Source organism: Zonotrichia albicollis, chromosome 1, assembly GCF_047830755.1.
Source record: "Zonotrichia albicollis isolate bZonAlb1 chromosome 1, bZonAlb1.hap1, whole genome shotgun sequence".
NCBI lineage: Eukaryota > Metazoa > Chordata > Aves > Passeriformes > Passerellidae > Zonotrichia > Zonotrichia albicollis.
In genome coordinates, this window is record NC_133819.1 from 125,632,921 (window position 1) to 125,656,849 (window position 23,929).

Sequence of the window (23,929 nt, forward strand, 5' to 3'; positions counted from 1 at the left end):
CTAAAATAAAACAGCATGAAAAAGTGCAATCTTTCATACAAATCCAGACTAAACTCATGGAAATACATCTGCTAACTGCAGCTGGTCAGAGCTGTCACAAATGGGTTTATGATATTTAGTGAGGCAAACAAACTGCCTCTAAAAAACTACTGAGAAAGCAGTGGAGCTGCTGAGCATGACAATTAATTGTTTCCACTTCAATGAGATGAGGGAAACAAGCACAGGAGACCCATGGAAGATAAGCTTAGCATCCACCTTGGGAAGTTCAGCAGATAGCTTTGTGGAATGCTGCTGCCAAAATCCTTCTGACACAAAACTCTTCAGAGATCAGCTCTGCAAGCCTTGGCCAAGGAGGTTCTCTCCTCTTCCTCCTGCTGGGGATCAGATCAAGTCCTGAGGGTTGGCAGCTCTGCTCATCAGCTGCAGTGCAAGAGCTGTGGTGCAGCCAGGCCTCCCCTTTTCCTGGCCCCTGTTACTCCTTGTCTGAGCTCCTGCTGGGGCCAGGTCTGTTTCCAGCTCCTCAGGAGAGCCCAGGAAGCTGCTTTCCTCCAGCCAAGCAAATAATCCACATTCCCTGCCCAGGCCTTGGCTCTTCCCACCAACGCCTACAGCTGGCAGGACTGAGCCCAGGCTTGTTCATGGTGTGCAAGACTTTGGCTTGCAAGTTGGTCCCCCAATGTGCAGAGGATTTCTGGCACATGCGAGTGTGCATGGCAGAATCAGGCTGCTATTCCGAGAAATTGGACCAATCTCATCCCAGCAAAGCTAGTGGTGATTTTTGTAATTAATGCATTAGGAACAATCCTCAGGAATTATGCTGAAATGCAATTTTCCATTAGCCTCCACAGGGCGGCAGTTTTACAATGTGACAATTATTCAAATATCACTTCATTGTAAAAATTACAGATTTAAGCTGTGTCATGGGTTTTGACATTTGATAAATTCATGATACTTTTTATTACATGTTCCTACTCAGGTGTTAATGCGCAAAACCTCGTAAATGAAAAAAAATACAATAAAACTTCTGACTTAAGACATTAATTAGCTGATTAAACTGTCACACAAGATTTGTTTGGCCTTTATAAATTAGTACCTCAACCTTCATAATTTATAAGCAGAACAAATAATAAAACAAAAGGCTTGGTTCACTAGGAAAAACACTAAGGTTTTGCACAAGGCCAAAGCAGCCATGGAAAATTGATTTTCCACAGCTTACTCAGTCTTGAATAGACACTGCTTTGTAAAAAAAATTTTATTGAGTGGAGCCAAAACTCATTATAGCTTAGACCATTAGTAAAAGTGTGTGTTTGCACCATTATTTCTAATGTCATCAACATCACATTTTAATATCATGTACAAAGAGCTCAAAGATGTATTTGAATTTTATTACCAGGGTCAAAGAAGGGGACTGTGCAAGATCTTTAGTAGAATGTGGGCTGTTGGAAAAGGAAAATGATTATGCATTGTTTCTCACAGGACGAACTGTGGGTAAAGAGCAGGTTCAAGGTAAATTGAAGCAGCACTTTTTGTACAATGTACCACTATGGAAATCATTATAATTGAACCTAAGGACAGCCAAGACAAAACCAGCACTGGACAAATTTGGAGAACAGGATATTACACACAGCATTCCAGGTGCTGCCTAGGAAACCTCTTGAGCAGTGATCACTGGAAGCTGGGAAGCCCTGAGCAGCATGGATTATCCTTTCTTCAGAATTTGGCCTCACTGTGGGAAGCAGGTTGGACCACAGACCTCCTGGGGAAGTCTTCCAACTTGAATTATGGTACATCCCTCTGTCCATGCCCTTGGCTTGCACTGTTAACATCCTGGCTGGGATCAGAAAATATGAGGGCTACATGGACTTTTTATTTGAACTGGCATGGAAGACTTTATGCTGTGTAAATAAAAAAAAAAATGGTGTTACCTGATCCAAAAATCATTAAAATCAGCAGTCTTCAGTAATTTCTCTAGTCATTGAACTGGTCTAGTTGACTTTGCCAGGATTATCATAAAGAAATTAATCTTCAGCATACTCAACACAGCTGAATAATAAATAATTGTAAAATGCTGGTTGCATAGGGCTGAGCAACCTGCACTTTACAGTTGATACAATTTCTGATCCACCCAGCTGCTCACCCAGTTCTTGGCAGAGATCTGATCCCATGGAGTCACAGAGCTCAAATCCAGAGTTGCCACCTGTGATCACCTAATCTGGAATACTTTTCATAGGCCACTACCTTTGTACTGAGCTCAGTAACTTTGTGTTTGACTTAAATACATTTCCCAGCATGATATCTTGTCTTAATTTGAAAATGAGAGATGGGGAACCCATCTCTTCCTTTCATCATATATTTCAATGATTAATCACTCTTTCTGTTAAAAACGGGCACAGAATTTCTAATTTTAATTTGGCTGGTGCCAGCTTCCAGCCATTGCTTCTGCAGTATTTGGAATTTTTATGCTCACACATTTTAATGAGGTCACCTCTGAGTCTTGTTTTTAATTCACTGACATGCCAATTTCTTTATTTCTCATTGGATGAGGTATTTCTTACACCTCATGAATCATTTCAGTAGTTCTTTCCCTTGCTCTTATAAACCTTTGAGCAGTTTTAAAAATATGAATATGAAATGGATACAATATTCCATTTCTCTGCAGAGAAGTAAGACATCTCCATGCTCCTATCAAGAATCTGTTTTTAATGGGCATCCTGCCATTGACTGCAGCACACAAATTGAATTTGTTTGGATGAAATAAAGTAATTTTAGAAGACTGACAGTTACTATATGAGTGAACTTTCTTATATTCAAAGGTTTAGTTGAGCATCCAAATTCTTGAGTAAAGATAGCAAATTTCCCAGTGAAACTTGTTGGCTGTCAAACTGTGGCCTTTCAAAAGTCAGATTACCACCTGATCTCAGTTTTCATAAATATAAAATTGGAACAAAATCTTGTTAACCCTGGCACAAGAGGGAAAAAATGCTTGCTGTAATACTGTCATAGCAATTCTCTTCTTCACCACCACCAAAATTTTCAAAGAATTATGCCACAGAAATTTTCAAACAATTATGCCACATTAATGGTATTGTTCAAACTGGAGAAAAGAATTCTCCAGGGGAACATTAAAGCAGCCTTTCAGTACCTACAAAAGAACAGGAGAGGGACTTTTAAAAAGGACATGACATGATAGGACAAGGGGGAATGGCTTAAAACTGAAGAAAGGTAGACTTAGATTAGGTATTTGGAAGAAATTCTTGACTATGAGGGTGCTGAGGGTGCTCAGAGAAGTAATGGATGTCCCAGCCCTGGCAGTATCCAAGGCCAGGCTGGATGGAGGCCTGAGCAACCTGGTTTAGTGGAAGGTGTCCCTGTCCAGAAGAGGGAGGTTGGAACTAGATCATCTTTCAGGTCCATTGCAACCCAAACCATTCTATGATTCTATGAAAAAAATGATTTTATGAAACAGTTCTTTCTTCTCCATGGGCAATTCAAAGCAACTTCTTAGCCTGTAAAACCCCTGTATCTGTAAGAAAAGCTTTTATCCTAGTGCTACAATGGTGAGATGGATGATTACTGAGGTAAAAAAAGGAGTGTGGGCTGCACTGTGTTAGTTCAAACCTACTGAATTTTGCAAACTTTAGCTGACAATTCTCATTTTAGAATTGCTGCTGCCATAACAGATGTTTAATAATGCCAATTTAAATGCATTACCAAATTGAAAAAAGAGCTCTCTAAATATACATTATTTACTTTAGAAGTTATTCCTTTTTAGTGATAGAGATACATGGTTTCTCAGAAGTGATGGATGCTACATTCTTTTTGCTGTTCAGGATTCTTATCATCCCTTCAGACAATTGAATTTCATCCATTTGTAACATCTATTACCAGCAGAAAGACTGCAAGTAAAAACCAATGACTGGAATCAGAACAGCTTTGGCAATACAGTCAATGAGTACTTCACTGTTCCATATCAGTACCCAGGAATCCCATATTTAAAAAGAATATTTAAATGATATTTACTTAGATTTAGAAATTAGAATTCAAGCAATACCGTGAAAAAGCTCACAAGGGATAAGAATTCATTATATTCATACAACATATTTCTGTAAAATACACTTTAATTTGGATCAATTTGATCCTTTGATTTTTGGAATGGCACTAAATAAATACAAGTACATTAAATGTCTAAAGGTTGATTAACCAGAGGGACTGAAGAAAGCAATATCAGGCTTAGCAACTTTTTCCAAACAGGTATTTTCTAGGCAGAATCTTCTTTAAATCACATTGAAGCAGCATTTCTTAGTAATCTAAGTGATACTATTCAACTGATGCTAGTAGATACAAAACTACTAAAAAAATTTGTGATTTCATAAATAATTATTTGCAGAATGACTCAGAGAAAGGAATAGTCCTTTCCAGACTTAAAAATTTATGAACTGTTGACACTCTATTGATTGGAGCATTTACTGCACTTTCCATACGGCTAATTAACAAAACTGCCCAGAAAATTAAATATAGTACTTAGGAGGATGACACTATGGCCCAGCTCTTTGCAAACATCCCCACAGCGAAATACTTCCATCCTCATGGAGGGGCCTGTGGTGGTTTGACCAGGAAGAAGTGGGAATTCTGGGAAGCTGTGGTCAAACCAATGGATGTTCTGAGTTTGATACTGGCACCTGGTGTAGCCAGTGGGGTTTGGACACACCTCCGAGAATACACAGGGGTTAAAAAGCAGAGCTCTGGCCCTGGGAGGTTCTCTTGGGACGTCGAGGCGAAGAGGTCAGATCACCCTCCCCTGTCCAGCCGCTGCTGCTGGGCGGGGGAGGGGCTGCCATGCAGTAGGCCTGGGGCCTGGACAGAGATGGGGGTGAGAAGGCCCTCGAGGATGGAAGGGTGGAAGAGCCCAGGGAGTCAGCCCTCGGGCAGCCATCCCCCACCCCAGGAGGGAGAGAGGAGAGCCGGTGACACCGAATGTGATAGCAGCCGGCCCAGGAGGAGAAGGGGGGGGGGAGAAGAGTGCCCGGCCGGAGCGGCAGCATGTGTGGGAGTGCCGCAGCTCCGGGACAGACAGAGACTGAAAGTTTTAACCCCTTTCTTTTCATGATTGGGGCCTTGCAAAAATGCTAATCCTCCTCGAAGCTGAATAAGAAGGGAGATAGGAGATGAGATGAGACAAGGACCTGGCCCGAAGAACGTGGAGATGATTGAATGGGGAGAGATGATTTGGAGTGGCCTTTTGGCTGGACTTTTCTTGTGGCCATGGACTCAGTTTGTTCCTGTGACACAGAGACTGCACTTGGGGGGAAGCAGTGGCTCAGAACCAGGAGGGTTCATTGTGAAGACCCCTCGGCCCCAGGGGGTTGGAAAAATATGGGGGGGACAGATGTCCCAAAGCAGAGACTGTGCCTTTTTGGAGTGAGACAAGGCATCCATAAAAGACAACCCTAAAAGCAGCTCTGGTCCATGCACGGTGGTGAGAGCACTGGGCATGGAAGGAAGATGTCACAAGCGGCAAAAGGACTTTCCGGGCGGTGCCGAAGTGACAGGGAAGCACACGAGGTTTCAGTGTGTTTCCAGGGGAAGCCTATGGAACAAGAAGGACTCCTCTCCTCTTCATGAACTGAAGTTTGAGTATACTAAAGTGTGGTGCCAGGCTGGGCAGTTGGTGATTTGGGAGAATGTATCGGATTGGGAAATTCAGGTAGTGGGGAGGAGGAAAGTGGGTTTTTTTGTAAGGTTTTCAATTTTTTTTTTCTTTTCCTTATAGTTTTTCCCTATTTTCCTGTAGTTTAGGTAATAAAGTGTCCTTTATGTTTAAGCTGGAGCCTGTTTTGCTTATTCCTGGTCACATCTCACAGCAGACACCAGGGTGAGGGCATTTTCATGGGGGCACTGGCTCTGTGCCAGGCTCAAACCATGACAGGCCTAAGGAGGAGCTGACTGCTTGTCCTGGTGAAGCCAGAGTGCTTCTCACTAACTCCAATTACCTTGTGCTTACCTACACAGGAATATAAAGCTACCTAGGAGACGCGTAAATTGTAGGGTCTGACCCTTGATGAAACAACACTGCTAAAATTCAGATGTAAAAGAATACTTGATTAGTTTCCTCTATCACTTAACTTTAAACCATTACTATAGCACGGAATATATGGAAAAATAAATTTTTGTTATTTATTCAAATAGCATAAATTTGAATTGTTATATGTGCCAGGTGCAAAGGTACAGATCCAGCAACAGGCTGTCTAATGTAGCAGAGAACAGCAACCTGGAAAGTAGAGTCTGAAAGGGATCTGCTGATCCCAGTGGAGAAATGGCATGAACTCTTAAAAGCAGCTCTATTATGACAAGATAAGCTAATACAATTTTTGAACATGTTAAAAGAAATGAGGAAAAACAGAGAGGCCGTTCTTGTCTGTTGATGACATCATTTTAGAATATTATGTTTCTACTACAGTTTTTTTTTTAAAAAGCAAGGACAGAAATGGAATGAGAAGAGTCACAAAGCAAAGACTTAAGATAATGCCTTAAAGCAAGAAACTTCAGGGACCAAGTCATGTTGGTTTTTCAGAAAAACAACTGAAAAGAGACTGAAAACTAAAACAGGAAAAGAAAATCAAAAGACAGAAGGCAGAGAAATTCAGCTGCTGAACTGGAAGTTTTCATCTAATGTGTTTTTCCATGCTTCGTTATTACAATGGCCATGTACCATGGAGCCACTGACAAAGATGGACAGCTTTTTTGCCTTTTTTTTCTTTTTCTGTCTCGTTCTTACATGACTTGAATCTAATAACGTTTGATTGAACAGGAAATCAGATCTAAGTCAGGAATTTTTCAGCTCTAGAAAAGATAAAAGTGAGTTACAGCTTTAATTGGCCATTGAATTAGCTCATATGAATAATAGCTCACAGTCTTTTCAAGTTCTGTGGCTTAATAAGACTCCCTTTTATTTCTTTTTCTGAAGATTTACTGGAAAATATTCATTTCTTCTGAACTTAGTGATTACATTCCAACTTCAGACATGAAAAAATAAATAGCTATGCAAACCAAAAAACACAAGTAGCATAATCTGCTAGGAACACAGGTATTTTACCACCTTTGACATGTCTGCTACAGGACAAAAACTGACAGGGCACATTGTGACATGGGATTGCACCAGACAGGCTTTGCAGAGCTGCATGTAAAAAAAAGAAAGGGCAAAAGAGGACAGACAGATATGCACCAGACAGCAGAACCATCACCCATGTCACAGAGCTGGAACACTGGCTTCTGTAAGCTCAGAGCTGAACTAACAAACATAGGAGAAATTTTATGCCAATCAAAAACTAAATTCCTATTGAGCCCCATACCTACAGTGCCCACAAACATGCACTAACAAAAGCCACCCTGTGTGAAGCAATAATCAAAACAAAAGTTCAGTAAAGAAAACCATTCTTTATTGTCTGTCTTGAGTTACTAAGCCTGTAGCTCCCTACCTGCATAAACTCTTCCTAAACCCCCATTTTCCCTGCAAACAGTAGCATTAGAGATGTTTAGTTAATCGCTGACCAGTCACAAGCTATTAGTGCATTGCCACTATTTTCCATGACACAAATTAAATATCTACCCAAGTACTCTTCATTCTTAGGGTACCTAACCCCACTATTCAGAGGCAGTGACTCTAGCGAGATAAGGTTTTGTCCTGGGGTGACGTTATGATGCTTGTATATCCCCATTCATCTGTTCTGTGCCTTTAAGACCGGCACTGAAGAGTGGAAGTTTTGTTTGGGTTTCTCTTATCAGGACACAGAGACAAGCAGTACACAGAGCTGTTTTTTTTTTTACTTCCAGCTTTGGGCTTGCTGCTTTTGCTTGCTGCTTTTGCTTGCTCTCTTTTTCTGCTCTTGCTTCTGCTCTGCTTTCTGCCTCTGCTTATTAGCTAGTTCTAGCTAAACAGTCCACATTGCTTCCTGGACTGTTTCTCCTCTCCTGTTCCTGTGACCATCTCAAACCTGCTCCAGACTGGGACCCGGGAACACCAAGGGTTCGGCTGCAGCGGCTGGCCCAGCGCCGGAGGGACTGAGAACAGAGCAACCACTCCCGAAAGAGACTTTCTGATTTTGCCATCTTTCTCAGAGCGGTGTCATCGGGTATTGTTCATTTTGTGTGCTGGGGGGTGCGGGGCCAGTCAAATAAACAGGTTCTTTCCACCTCTCTCCGAGGAATTTTTTCCCGAACCGGTTGGGGGGAGGGGCCGTGTGGGTTTCGCTTTCTGGAGGGGCCCTCCTTTGCAGATTCTTTAACAAATTTGCCCTAAACCAGTACAGGTTTCCACAAGAGACAGGAATGTAAAAAAAAAAAAAAATTGAAGATTCCACCACCTTCTACCCTCAGCACAAAGTGCACTCATGAGCCCTAGAGATTTAAAACAGGAGTATTGCCATTAAAGTACCCATCACAAACCCGAAGCTCCATGTCGCTGAGAAATGAGGGCCTTTGTCAGGGTCGAGCCATTTGTCGGTGAGGGGAGACTCAGACACTCAATATGAGTGATAAGCAAATTCCAGCTTATTGAAGAGAGCATCAGACACTTATACAGCGAGTAATAAGCTTATGAATATTCTGTAAGCTAAGCAATCTATTGGTTAAACTATACTATCAACTCTTCCTCATTCCTTAGGGGTTACATCTCTCTTTTCTCATGTCTCTTTCACTGTTTGTTATCCTACCACAGCTAGGCCCAAGGACACTGCTATCTGTGCAGGTGCCGGACTTGGAATCAGCCATGGTTTTGTACTTTTCTATTCTCTAGCAGCTAAATTCCCAACAGCTCCATACTATCCAAACAAGCATAACCCTGTCTAGAGACAGAAGGAAGCACATGGGTCATCAGCACACCTTTTAATCCCCTTCCTGGAAATCTACCCAGTACAGGGGTAATAATAACTTCCTGTATCTATGTCACTGTCTTTAACTGCTATTTTTGCATATGACCACTATGCCATATTCACCAAACAGTTAATCAATACTTTGCTTTCACCTCATAACTCAGTGTGTGACCTGTGCTTTGTTCACATCTCATTATTCAACTGCCTTATGATGCCAGAAATATTAATTTCCTCCAGAGCTTCTCATTGCTGCTCATCATTTCAACATCTGAGTGTTGCACAAATTCAAATTAATTCACAAAAAATCACAGCAGCAAAGAAAAGGTACTACTGCTGCTTAAAATACAGGGCAAGGAGGCACAAAATAATTAAAGGCAGAGGTATTCACTGATTTTAGATCTTATTTCTGAAGCATTACAGACATAATTTAAAAGTATTTAAAAATACTTCAAAAACAGACATTGCAACATCACTCGCAGGTGTGATTGCTGAGGAAATTGGATTTAGGGTTCTAAAAGGGGTCATTAAAAATTAGATAATTGGAAACTATTACACCATTAGAGATTCCACACAGGACTGGTTTTTAGCACTACATAGGAAAAGTATCTTTTGTGCAACAGTGCATTATTACAGTTGCATGACCTTTCCTTCCCCTCCCATTGTTCATTATTGACTTCCCAGCTCAAGCAATAAATGAAGCAGGAGCCACACGGGCATCACTCGGCTCTCCTGCACAGCCCCAGCACATCCCCAGAGCAGGTCCATCCTGCACAGAGACAGAAATCCTGCACAAAAACAGTATGTGATCACCCATGTATAATAAGGGGACCAAATTAAGGTTGCCAAGCAACCACCTCCCCACATTATGCCACAAATCCCTGTTCTTCATCTCTTCAGCAAACACATGCCAGGCCTGTCTCACAACCTGACTCTCCCTTGTCTGCTTCTGTGACCCTAATTACCCATTCTCCCAAAGGCTTCTTCATTGCAGTTTCTTTGTCCAGCCAGTGCCCATTTTCTCTCATTATTCCAGTTGTTACCCTGTCTTTCTGCTCTTCATAATTAGCATTTTGTTCATCCCATTTTCCTATTTCCCTGACCAGCTCTCAGTCTGCTGACACTGCTAAAAAAAATAAGGGGCAAACAACACTAAAAATATCAGATTAAGATCATGAAGTCTGGCAAAGCCATAAGCCAAAACATTTGTTAAATGCAATTTCCTGTAAACGCTTTAATGTACTAAGAGCAAGACTAGAACTAAAAAGTTCTCTTACTTCATTCTCAAAGTGATTTTCTGCTACTGTTTCTTTCTAAGTGTGAATTTCACACTAAGATTTCAGCTAATATCTTCAAAGTCTGTTTTATCTAACCTCAGCATATTTTTACTTTACCATCATCTGTTGTTTTGCACACTAAATCACTCAGTCAAAATAAATTTTAGTTGCAGAAAGAATAGATTATGTGCCTGGTATCAAGAACCTTATCTTTATTTGACAGTCAACAACACAACTAACACTTATTGCCTTAAAACAAATATTTCTATGAATATGCCTGACTGCATATAGAAAAATGGTCTGGAAATACACTTGGAGCAGCAAAAGGTCTGTTGGTCTTCTCCAAGGCGTGTGAGAAAAAGCCACGATGAAACAGCTGATAACCAGGCAATGGTAACAAGAAATTTAATAAATCCAAAAAAGAGCAAAAGAAAGTTGAAATAGCCCAGTACTTTCTTACAGCAAGCACTAAGGAGGACAGAGCAAAGGGAATCAGGCACTTTATAGCATGGTTTTGTTGCTGACTTCATGTAACATGAGGAATTTTGCTGTTCAGAAAATTACAGTCAGAAAGCAAATCATCACCATGTCAGGATACACCTCATTTGGACAGACACTTTCCAGCTAGGCCTCCTGGTCCTGGAATGACTTGTGATTTAGGTCTGCTGAACATTGACAACAGCACTTCTGCTTTTCTAGGAAATTTTCACTGTGAACCTCTGAGGTGCAGCAGATGGTGTTGTTCCCCATCATACTAATATAACTCCTTCTGTATCATCTATTTCTCCCATTTTAAAAGTATAGTTGGATCTGATATTCCTCCCTCAATTAACTTTTACTTTAAAGAGGGAATGACCCTCTGAAAGAATAGTTAGTATCCACATCAAGGTAAACATAACAGATCTTGTTAGGACACATGCTCAATATAAATAAAAGAAGATGCTCCTTCACACAGCAAGGAGCTGCTCTGTGGAACAGATTTCCATGACACACTGTGGATACCACAGAAGGAAAAAGATCTGTCAAGGGTTACTGAATATCTAAATTGCATTAAGCTGAGGGCAGCCAGTGGCTGGAATGATCCCTAGGGAAGTTCTTCATGTGCTTTTCCTACTGTCAGCCTTCCCTCAGAGCTCACCTGCAGGCAGTGAAGATAAAGAGAAGCTGCACTACTAAAGGGTAGGCAACTAAATATGTAGAGATTACAGGAGGGCCTCAAAGTGCAATACTGGGAGAATAACAGGAGCTTGGCCTTTGCTGCTGCTCCTTGGCATGTGCTTGTGGCTGCTCTTCCTACACATTTTCCCATTTCAAAGACAAGCTCATCCCATTACAAAAATAAAAAATAAGACTTTATCTGTGAGGAGTGAATTGAAGAAGAAAGAAACTGGGGATTTTTATTTTTTTTTCAATCAAGGGAATATGGATGTGGAAGCAAGGCAGGGGAGAGTCAAAGTCAAAATCCATACAAATGTAAGGATTCACATGGAGACATCAGGCTGAGCATCTCTAACAGCACTTCTGTAAGCACACTGAATGCATGCAAGGATGTGGGGAGGCTGCCCAGTGGTGGCTAACACAAAGATGGACCAGGATGAGAAAACCAAAACTGTTCCACAGGCACTGGGATTCCCCTCCAAGCTGCCCTGTCCAAGAGCTGTTCATGAGGGGTTCATCCAGGTTGAGAATGTCACTGACTAGAAAATTCTGCTATCTGGTGGGAGGGGAGGATATGCAATTTACAGGCTACTGGATAGATGGCTCCTTGGTTTAATTCCACACAAGAGTTCTCAGGGTGTCATGCACATGCTACCCTCATTCAGAATGACACAACTGGTTTCCTTCCACCTCAATCTGCCCAGTCTTCACCCACCAGGTCTATGGTTTATGTGTTCTTGGCAAAGCACAGATCTAGCTGCAACCAAGTCACTCCCATCATGGCCTTGCACAGCTCTAGCTCACAGCTCATGGACAAGGCTGTTGAAGGAGATCTCATTATGTACAACACCTGTGCTAGCATTAAGCCATTGCTTACAGATTTCTATGAAAATCAAAAAAAAAAATAAATCCACAAATGCCATAATATCATTATTCAGCTTCCCCACGGTGATCCTGAATGCTGCTGAAAGGAGCACCACGTGCAGCCATGCAAGAATAAAAGCCTGCATGAAACCAGGCGAGCGCTAAAGCTGCCTTTCTCCAACATGTGTGTGGAACAAGCAGCGACTGAAATCACTAATGGTGACATTGTTTGCAGCTGGCTTATCAAGCTGCTACCAAGCTTCTTTGCAAGATGATTTTTAGATAGGCTATGCTCAGCAAAAAAAGCACAATTTCACAAGCAGAGAAATGCTAATGGGAATGTAACAGTACTCCACTGCGTCATTCGTCACAGCACGAGTGTTACACAGGGAAATGAAAGAATAAGAAAGACACAATTCAAGAAGAAAATGGTCACCATACTTCAGATACAAGGCAGTCATACATACATACGTATATATATCTCTGCTCTTTCTTTCTCCCTGTGTTTTCAGTACACAGCTGATCTTTTCATCTGCTTGGTATATTTATACAGTTCTACAGAAAAATTCAGAAAAAGTTACCAAAAAATCCCAAATGTTACAAAGATTATGAAAATCACACATGCACATATTTGGAGTCTTCTCTCTCTAAATTTCACACTAAAATATGCTTGCTTATCTACTTACTGAAACACGAACTATGCTAACACCTTCTAATCTGTGGTTAACCTGCTGTGAAGAGTAAGGCAAAACAAAAGATTTTTTCACCCATGGAAGGAAAATATTCTGGTAAACATTCCTGCAAGAAAATCTTTATTGTACTCATGCTTTCAAGGGCACAGAGGACTGTGTCAAGGTTCCTTTTTATGAGAACAAAATGAAAAAAAAATATCAAATAGTGCTCATAAAGGGGGTATCATCCATCTTGTTATGTATGTAGAGAGAAAAACACAACATGTGAGTATATAATCTAAAACTCCATCACTATATAAATGCATTGGAAGAGTAATTAAGGTTGTATAGGCACCATTCTTCTTTGAGTTTTGAAGACTTTGTCATACAATCTGAACAATATCTTTTATCATAAATTTTGTTAAGGATGTGAAAGCAAGAGAGATGCAAATGAACTAATAATGAACAAATTAATAACTAATTTTCTAAAATTTCATAGATACAAAGAGAAATCATTCTTGAAGGCATAAAGAAGGAGTAAAAGTGAACAAATAGGAAAAAAAATCAGCTCCTCTAAATAAGGTCTATTACATTTCCTAATGACAAAGGCTAAGTGTAAACAATTCTCCCAAAATTCAGTAGGAAAAAAGCTGACTTTTCAGGTTATTTAAGAAAACTAAACAAAGTGGCAAAGCCACAGTCAGCCACACAGCCCAGTCACAGAAAAGGAGATTCATGGCCTATTCCCATCTCTGTGATTCACATTTCAGTGCCAATGCAGATCATTTACTTAGCAGCAATTGTCTTCAAAGTGCTGCGCAAACATTTTTCTTTCCAGTACCACCTCCCCTTTTCCCTTGTCTGCAATGGGGTAAAAAGTAAAATCTTTTCTAACAAATGGATAAAAGAACAATTGGGAAAAATGAACAAAAGGTTTTCAGTGATATGGCCATGGCCAGATAAATGTCCAACGAAAAAATGGATGGAAGCCACAGTTACACCCCACTGCTATTTAGAAGAAATTCAGGGATGTTTTGCTCAGCAGCGCATCCTTACAGGCTGTACAGCCACAGACCTGGAGGTAGCCTAGCCTGCAAACACATTTTAATGTCAGTCGAGAAAAGGCACAAACTGTGAAAGAAAATAAGTCCTTGCCTTGCTAGGACATGCTGGAGTTTAATTCATGCTCCCGTAAAATTTATGTGGAACAAAACATCAAAAAGTGGCAGTCAGTGGAACAGAAATGATGTATGAGGTGTCTGATAAGTGCTCCTGTACACACCAAGATTTGACATGACAGTGATTGCCAAGCAATTTCTTGCACGGCTTTCTCGGCACCCCCCGCGCCAGGAGCTGCTTCCTGGGGGAGACCCGAGCTCTCATAGTCGGGGTCCCGCGTCCCCCAGGGCTGACAATCCGCGTCTGCTCCCTCTCACAGGCCCGCGGGGAGCCCCGGCCTGGGCACCGGCAGCGGCGCCGTTCCCACGGCGGGGGAAGGGAGCGGGGCAGCGCTGCGCCCACTGCGGCGGCAGCCGGGAAGCGGGAAGCGAGCTTGCGAGCTCCCGCCAGGGCGGGGGAGCCTTCCCACTCTGCCGGCCGCCCGTGCCGCTGCTTGAGCTCGGAGAACAGGAAAAGCAGCCGAATAGAAGAGGCAGACGCCGGGGCGGGTCCGCTGCCTGCTGGGCGTGCAGGGCGGGGGATGGGAAGCCGAGGAGCAGAGATGTTCTGTGTCAGCGCAGCGCCGGTGTCACGTCCCTCCCGGGCAGCCGAGCCGGGCCGAACCGGGCCGAGCCGAGCGCCGGTGCCGGGAAAGCATCAGGGCGACGGGGAGCGGCGGGGCCGGCAGCCGGACCCTCAGCGCTCCCCGGGGCCGGGGTCAGCTGCAGCGATCCCTGCCTGCCCCCTCCTCGTCCGTCCCTGCCCCACGGCCTGTCTCAGGCCCCTCCGACCCTCCCGGCCCCACCGTGCCCGCTCGAGCCCCGTCCCGCCCAGCGTCCCGCTCGGGAGCGCCGCCGCCTCCAGCACCACGGAGAGCGCCCGGGCACCCTCGGCCCGCCCCGCCCGGCAGAGACCACTCCTGCCCGGGGCACCGAACCACTCCTGCCCCGGCACTGAACCACCCCTGCCCCGGCACTGAACCACCCCTGGAGGGCACGGCCCACCCTGCCCTGGCCCTGGAACCCCGGCGGGTCCCTCCACTGGGGCGAGGCCGGCCTTGTGTGCGTAGCACTGCGCCGGTGCTCACCGTTTTCTCTCACCGCAGGGAATAAGTTCCTCTCACCACAGACATCCAGCCGCAAACCTGTCCCCTGCTCACCAACGCCCCGACACAGCCACAGAACCGAGGGCCCAGAAATGACACACTCGAGAAAGCCACCGGGTCCCGGGGCCGCCTTCCCCACGGGCAGGGCCGCTCAGGAGGGTGGGTCGGCCTTGCATCCCGATACAGCTGTTCTCATCCCCTGTGCCTTGCATCCCGGTACACCTGTCCTCATCCCCTCTGCCTGCTCCTCAGCAGGGAGCCTCACGATGTCTGCCTTGCCTCAGCTCACATGCTGGTGTCTGAGAATGGGGATGTTTCTCTCCTCAGACTCACTTACAGACTTTACTATTCTCATTTAAAGAAAAAACCTAGTTTAGTTTTGTAGCATTGTCATCACTGTCTCAAAGAGAAAGCTAGCCTTATGCCCATGCTCTGAGTGATGCTTCACTCAAAGATGCTCTTCACTGACTTCAAGGAAGCTTGAGAAGCATAATTGTGAGTGACCAATTCTAGGGAAGCAGACACAAAGTGAGAGCATCACAGCCAGGGATGGCATGCAGTATGGCCTGTGCAGCTGCAAACAGCCCCACACAAGGAAAACAACGGTGCCAATGCCCTGCTTTTCCCACCCACCCGTACACACCCAGGAAACACATCTACAAGGAGCATTCTCCAAATTGCAAGCTGAAAATTTGCCCAGGGCCCTGTCTGTCTGGAAGCAGCATGGGAGTCTGGTATCCTTGAAAGCTCTTAACAATAAGGCTGGTTATCCCTTGAGAGAGGCAAATGAGCTCCAGCTGGACAGTGAGATGAGAAGGCAAAGGTGGAGCATCCCTCTCTTTGTGCCAAGGTCTTGGATACTGGCTCCTCTAGGCCAGCAACTGCTCCCAGGCCTAGAAGGTGTGAAAACAGGTCCCATCACTGCCCTGTTTCTAGAAATGTTTCAATTAACCTCTACCACATTTGTTTAGTGACTGCCAGTTATGTCACTGGCTTTCCTCTTGCCAGGGATAGAGAATTCTTAAAATTAGTGTAGGGAATTCTTATAACGTGTCCATCCCCTTTCATGTAATGACCACGTGAGATCCCATCCTGCACACTTTATCAAGGGAATCAATCACATCTTCCTAGTGACTCTTACCATAGTGCATCAGGGAAGTAGTTACTGACTTCTGTCCACATTTATCCTGTTCTGGGATTTCCAGAGCCCTTTGAGAGGGTAAGCAGGTCCACCTACCATTTCCCAAGGTTAAGTAAAGTTTGATATGACCAAGGTTAGTTCTGGGGACAGTAAAACAGTAAAAAATGTACTAAAATGCAGAAACATCCAGTCTAAAACAATTGCATAGGATATCTGTGTACCCTTGCAGGAGGCAAAAATAATCTGAGCAGCTGTTTTACAGAAATGGTCTAGGAAATCCCTTGCAATGATCCCTCTTCTTGTTGTATCTTTGGAATGAAATATGTTAAAATGAATTTGTGCATGTTTTACAGGTAGCAACAGCAGAGCCCTCAACACCAATAGGCTTTTTTCATGTAAGACATAAAACATTTGACATGGAATGTACTATTAACACCAGACCGAGGGGGGAGAAGCATCCAAGGACTGATTTCCATTTCAAACTGCATTCTGGCACTTTGTACTCCGGCACCATTGGTGGATCAATATTTAATGCCCGGAGATTCTGGCTCTGCAGGAGTCATGTCAGGGGACCTCTCGAGCCAATCTGCTTGGGTGGAGGAGTGATAATTATTCATGGGCTCCTGCCTCTTGCTCCTTCTCTTGCACAGCCCCACTCTGCTGACTCAGTGCCTTATTCAGTCTTCTCTCCCTCTCTCCACTGCTGTAGCTGGACCCCTTTGCCTTCTCCGCCTCTGAGAGCTGCACATCCCAGCATGGCTAAAACAGCAATGGGTAAGAAAACGCCTCTCTTTTCCTTCAGCCAGCACTAAGGCTGCTGTCTCCTAGGTCTGCTACCTACCCTGGGTGTTCTCGCTCTCCCAAAAGTTTAGGAAAAAAAAATCAAGAGAACACTGAATGTATTTTTTATTTCATTGATCAGAGAAAAAAGGAGAGGGTGGGTGGGACATGGGGATGTTTTAACGTTTTAGTATCTAACCAGAGATCGGATTAATCATATAGCAATGGGTGAGGTCGGCACATGAGCACGGTGTAATTTTGAAACGATTTTCATTATTTTAAAGCTGAATAGATATTTTTTATATATATATATATATATATATATATGCATATATATAATACAGATATAGATAGATATTATATATGTGTGTGTGTTTATATATATATATATATATATATATATATATATATATATATATATATAAAAGAAAGGAAAAAAAAAAACGAACGGTAAAGTTATCCCTGTAGTCAATGTGCCTCCACCCATCCCCGCCGGCCGGAGTCAGCGCTCCCCTCTACCTCTGAAACCGGGTGGGGACAAGAAAAGAAGAACGGGGGAGCGGCACCGACGCCCGAAGGGGCTCGGCGCGGCTCGGGGGCTGCGGGCGGGGCCGGGCCGGGCCGGCGGGCCGCGGTGCGGTGCGGGGCGGTGCGGGGGGGCTGCGGCGGGGCGGACCCCGCCAGGCGCGCACTGCGGCCGGCCGCGCCCAGCCCGGCCCGGCCCCGCACGGCACCGCGGGGCTGCGGGCGAGGGGAGCGGCGCTCGGCGCTGCCCCGACACTGCCCGCACCTGCAGTCCGCCGGGGGGCGGGGGCTGGTGAAGTAGGTCACTGCATCGCGGAGAGCCGGTGTGCGCCAGCAGCGCCCGCCCTGCGCTCTCTCCCGGGGGGCAGCCGGCGGGGCTGCTGTTACCTCGCGTTTCGCAGCGGCACGGAGAGCATCCATCCCCCTCTCTGCCCCGCAGGAGCCGCGCCCTGCCGCCGCCGCGGCGCCCCCGCCCCTGCCCGCCCCGGGAGCGGCCCCGCGGGGCGCGGCCCCTCCGCCCTCCGCCCTGCCCGGCCCCGAGGGGCTCTCGGCTCTCGGGGAGCGCCTGCCCGCCGGTCCCTGCTGCTCCTGCTGCTCCTGGCGGGAGCGAGGGGCGGTAGCCCGGCACTGGCCCCTTTGTTCGAGGGAGGCTGCTGGGTAGGGTGGGAGAAAAAATCCCAATGAGGGTGTGGAAGAAGGAGGGGGAGAACAGTCGTGGGGTCGGACTGCTGAAAGCGTCCAGACTCTAACGCTCCTTACGGTCGGTTTTTTGTTGGTTTGGGGGGTTTTTTGGATTTGGTTTTTTTTTTTTTTCTTTTTTCTTTTTGAGGAGGAAAGAGGCTGGACCTGCATTTGACGCATTCAAATTCAAGTTTTCACAATCATTCACCATTAATGTCATGCACACGCAAATCCCACAAAATAAAGATGAAGTGCTCCCAACACGATTAGTGTCCTCTCCAAGAAGCAAATCCAGTTCAAATTTCCATTTGTGCAGATTCTTGTTACCGCTGTTCATCGCATTGCACGAAGTTACAGCAAACCCTCCTGGCACCGGCTGAACCCGATGCATTACCCCAAAGCGTTTTTCTGGATGCTGATGTTCCGCTCCCAAGGAACAATTGCGGTGCATTGAAAGCATTCTAACCCGGCTGTGGCACCCTTGGGAGCAAGGCATGAGACAGCTGTAGATGCAAACAGAGCAGGGACGTGAGGGCTGCGGGAGCCTGGCCAGCCCTGCAGTGCCGAGCACGCCGTCCCCTCCCCACTGCAGCAATCCCGTAATCAGTATTGATAATTTGTGCTCGGTCGGGGACTTAGCGCTGCAGAAGGCCTGTTAGGAATTCTGTCACAAGGGAAGGAAGGGCTCCTCAGCCTGGTGTTAATGATCCCTCATCACACAAATATAAAGATTTCTGCGGCAAGGGTGATGCCAGGAATCATTAGGTTTACCCAGAGACAGAGGGACTGTGTGGCGCCACTTTGTCTGTTAATCCCTTGTTAACGAGGCACCTACACCAGCTATAAAAAGCCATGCAGCCACCTAGCTCCAGTTTCCAAAAATACTATTTACAACAACATTCAATTATAAAATTAAAGTTACTTTATTAAAAGCATCTCCCATCTTTAAACTCACAAAGCTTAAAGGATTCTCCTCACCATTTCTTTAAACTATAACTTTCCTTGTTATCGTTATACATAGACAACATTTGTCTAGACAGCCTATTAAAATAAACCACTTTATTTCAAGAGTTACAACAAAGCAAGAAATTTTATTTTCATGTGGAAAAACAGATCCATTCTCAGTAATGCATATTTCCAGTTAGAGCTAAATGAGCTACATTTGTTCCTGTACTCAAACTTTACCCAGTAGAACACTGAAAGAACTACTGAGTGCCTGATTTTTTTCCTGTTGAGCACCAGATTTTGCAAAGTGGCAATAAAGGCTAGGTCCTGCTACCACTAGAGCCAGCAAAACATTTCTAATCAGCTTAAACCAGCCCACTATTATGTTTCTGGCCCTGGTCCAGCAAGGCACTTAATCAGGTGTCTGAGCATGTGAATAGTCCTACTGGCTTTGGACAGAACTCTTCACATAACTCAGGTTAGGCAGATGCAAAACACCTTGAACAAGCCTGTGTTCATATTCCACAATAGAAAGCAAAATTAAGCCTAAATTTCTATTAAGCTGTGTAAAATAAAAGGTTTTTCAGGGAAAGCTCCTTTTACTTATGTAGGAGTTTCAACAGCTGCAAGAACTTCTGGAGATCATTATACTCTGAATGCCCACAAGATTCTTCTTTCTGTTTAGTTTACATAGTATATGAATGATACATGCCACACAAGCATCTTTGGGGGTTTTTTTAAGTGTGTCTTTTCTTGAAATTCCATGTAACACTACTGTACAGAAATTCTGAGGGCTTTAAACTTCATCCTCCCCCTGACACCATCTTAATTATGTATTAGATAGAGGGACTCCTTCACACCTTAAGCTCCCAAGCAAACAGGAGGTGTGTTGCATAAATCAGGGCCTTTGCCCTGATTTATGGCCCTCAATCAGGTCACTACAGACCAATCAGGCCACATATCTGGTTTGATAAACTTACTTAGTGTAAAGTACATCGATGGCAGTGTGAAGGTGAAGCAGTGTGTGATGCCATTGGAACTGAAAAAGTGTTTGAAATCATTATTTCATTGTTTTGTTGTGATGTTTTATTTAAAGACTATTTATTGTTCTAACATCTTCAGACAACCATCATATAGAAAATCTCAGTCCAGATTATGGTTCTGGTTTATTTTATAGGAAGTTATTTAACATAAATACGTGGGATATGTGTTAATAGTGTGTTATGGAAGTGTTTTAATGTCAACTCTTTTTGAGATAGTCAGGAACCCTGTAAGGTGATGAATGGGTGGGATTATGAGGATACAGGAATTGAGGCAGCGCCATGCTCCCTCTTTCTCAGATATAACAAATAATATATTGTCAGATATAAAATATCTGAGTGAGACTGATTGAACCATTGTAGAAGTACTTCAGAGTTGCTGTTCTGCTTTGTCATTTGCATTTTAGTTATAAGCTCAGACCTTGATACTTACCTTGATGGATGCAAGGCCACTGCTGAGTTTTTCTGTTAACTGAGTACAGCATTATTATTTTATCTGTTATGTAACATACATATGAAGTCATAAAGAAGTGTATGGTTGTTGAGTTTGACTGGTTACATTATTTTAATAAGTAGCCTTTTTGTACTGCAAAGGGGTAAGAGTTCTGCCTGTGGTCTGCCACTACACTTAAACAATTGCTTGATTGTCAACAATTGCACATGAGTAGTCATCTGAATAAGAATGGCAATGACAAGCTTCAAGTTAAACAACATATGGCTAAGTGCCAGGCTGAATTTGGACTGAACACGCTTCTTTCCATATTATTCAGTTTTTAGCTGAAGGTTTTAACCTTCCCCTTTTATAAATAAATGAATATTTGTCAGCTCTGAATTATTTCCAATGGCCACAGAATTACATGTCTGTAAATAGGAAGTTGTTTTAAGAGAAGAATGAACATAGGCAAGAAACAGAAAGTTATTTATTGTATCATAATTTTGGCAGAAATGTAATTTGACTGAGATACCACTATTTCAAATTTTTTTTAAGAACTAGGAGAAGACATCACAGAATGTGCTGGGTTGGAAGAGACCCATCAGGGTCACTGAGTCCAACTCCTGGCCCTGCACAGAACCACCCCCCAGACTCACACCATGTGCCTGAGAGCACTGTCCAAACATTTATTGAACTCTGTCAGGCTGGTGCTGGGACCACTTCCCTGTGGAGCCTGTTCCAGTGCCCAACAACCCTCTGGATGAAAAAAATGTTTTCCTAATATAATTTTGGTGTGATAAGGAAACTGAAGCGGTAGCATTTCAGTTAGTTTTTTTCTGTGAACTTTTATTACTGAGCTAATATAAAAATGTTGATAAGTAAAATTTACTAAAGAACTGAGGTTAACACCTATTCATATTCTTTTCTTGGTTTTTAAAGACTTGATTACTCTTCCTACTATTGAGAATTAAGACAGGAATAATTTTAAAAAGAGTCCATATGGCTAAGGATTTATATTGCCTCATAGCAGTTCTTTACTTACCCTGAGGTGTACAGGCAGGAGGGATGGAACGTCATCTATTCCATTTTCTTATGGAATATAACCCATAACACACTGAGGAATAAAAATAAACTTCAGCAGCTTGAACACTTCCAAAATGTTCTCTCACCTCCACCTCCATTACCATCACCTCTTTGTCCCAGTATAAGCTCTAGTTAGGCTAAAAACTTCCCTGTTTAATAATGTAATCCTGTAATTCATTCACATAGTTTTTGTGAATTTGAATTTTCTTTAATTTATTATTTAAGACTGAAATTTTTTTACTATTGGTATTTGTTCAACAATAGTACATTTCTCTATATCACATTTTGCACACTGATTTTTTATTATATATACTGTGTAATCTAACCTTATGGTTAGATTTCTCTCAGGTGACATATTAATTTCTTTAGAAAAGAATTCTCCATTTTCAAATTAATAGCATTCATTTGAGGAAAATGCACCTCATTGCAAAAAAGAGATGGGGCACTCACATCCAGCAATATATTTAGGTAGTGTTTTAGCCTTCAAAGACTATATTGATTCTCCTAATTGCTTGCAGAGAGAAGTCAGCATTTTTTTGTAGTCTAAAACACAGAGAAAAGAAGGTTCCCATGACAGATCAGTCTGGGCAATACTTCACCTGTGCAGCATTTTCATTTAGGTCTAATTTAACTACCTTAATAGTTCACAGACAAAACAGCCAAAGAGATGCTCAGCACTTCTGAAAAGTAACAAACATTAGGAGTCCTAAAGTAGGCATCCAAAAATGATGTCACATCACATAATTGGTATAGTGACTCACTAAAAGCTTTGCTAAAGCTGGTACAGCAAAAAAAAGCTGAAGATAAGGGACTGAGGGTGGCACCTGGCCCTGTGACCAGTGGGCAAAGAGAGAGAATGTAAATTTGCCTTTCAACTTAGGATATCAGGCTTCAAAATCCTTTATCCTGGCACTATTGGTCGCTCTGCCCAAGAGGAGGAACAAATGGAACATCATGAAGCAGCAGTGCTTGCTTACCTCTGCAGCAACTACCTGCAAAAAATCCACTGTCAGTTCTCCATACGAGTCACCTTTAAAACCAAAAAACTAATGCCATCCTCAGTTGGCTTGTAGAGAGCATGCCTTCTTCAGCATTTATCCGTAAAATGGATGATAGATGAACCAACTTTGAAATGAGTCTTGCCTCACTGGGGCCAACGGAGTGCAGTACAGCCATTGGCCTCAGCACAACCAGCTGCTCTTTAGTCCATGGGGACACAGAAACTGGCAGCTGATTTGGGGGAATGGCTGCTATTCACAGTCCTTTCTAGGCTGCACACAACCCTCACACTATTCCATGGATACAGTCTGAGGTGGTGTTGGCTTTCATTCCCATTAAAAGGATTGTTGCTCTCACTCAGAAGGGCGGGTTCCCAGTTCCACCGGGGACAGGTATCTCAGTCCTGCAAGGTGCTGGGTACCATGACTGCAGTGCAGACAGTACCTGTTCCTCTAGTTGCTCAGAACTTTTCAAACATGGACAAAAATGGCTTTGGAGACCTCAATCCACATGGACCTGCATCATGAGTCAAAAAAAAATGGACTGCCGCGTAAATGCTGGCTCCTGCGAACTAAATATTTATGACATCATCTTTCTGACAAATACCAGCATACAAAGCTGATCTGAAATTATTTCATTTTCTCTTCCACTTATGTTTTTCTTTTTCCTGTCTTCTAATACATAATTTAACCACTGAAGTAAATTTAAGCTATTTCTGCCAGGATGTGCAGTTAAATTAGTGCACAGCATCTGCACAAAATATTAGGCTTTGCTGAATATATTCAGAAATGTTATTTTTCTAAGCTATAGCTTTCAATCCAAGCAGTTCATAAATAAATTATGATTTATGCATTCATTCTAAAGCACAAAACCTATCACTGTTGTAGCAGATATTATGTGAAATTGTGATCCTTCACAGACACTTCTACAAAACAGGATTATTAGGAGTTTTTCACCAATCTTGCCCCAAGCAGTAGTATGGAGAGGTGACTGAGGATAGGGTTAGTAGTGAGATACAGGTATGGCTGTCCCAGAGCAACAGGGAGAGGTCAGCACCTCTGGCTATGGTCAAGGTCTGCCCAGAGTAAATGTACTCATAATTTGGTAGCCCAGAGGAAAATGTCAGGAGGAATGGTGAGACTTCCACTGTCTCTTGGACTCCTCACACACAGCCTTAGGGAAGCCCTGGCTTGATCTCTTCCATT

General features: G+C 43.5%; 1 protein-coding gene and 1 long non-coding RNA gene across 2 annotated transcripts in view; one reads left to right on the plus strand and one right to left on the minus strand.

Moving 5' to 3' along the window:
- Positions 1 to 15,592, minus strand: part of LOC141731030 (uncharacterized) — a 31,575-nt gene extending 15,983 nt beyond the window's left edge. The window contains exon 1 of the long non-coding RNA XR_012582932.1: positions 15,080 to 15,592. This is a non-coding gene — a long non-coding RNA (uncharacterized LOC141731030). The remainder of the gene's footprint in view (positions 1 to 15,079) is intronic.
- A 1,142-nt stretch (positions 15,593 to 16,734) lies between these two features.
- The window catches only part of STMN2 (stathmin 2), a 39,740-nt gene continuing 32,545 nt past the window's right edge, over positions 16,735 to 23,929 (plus strand). The window contains exon 1 of the mRNA XM_005479393.4: positions 16,735 to 17,012. Within this exon, the coding sequence (XP_005479450.1) occupies positions 16,994 to 17,012 (19 nt within the window). The 5' untranslated portion in view covers positions 16,735 to 16,993. The remainder of the gene's footprint in view (positions 17,013 to 23,929) is intronic.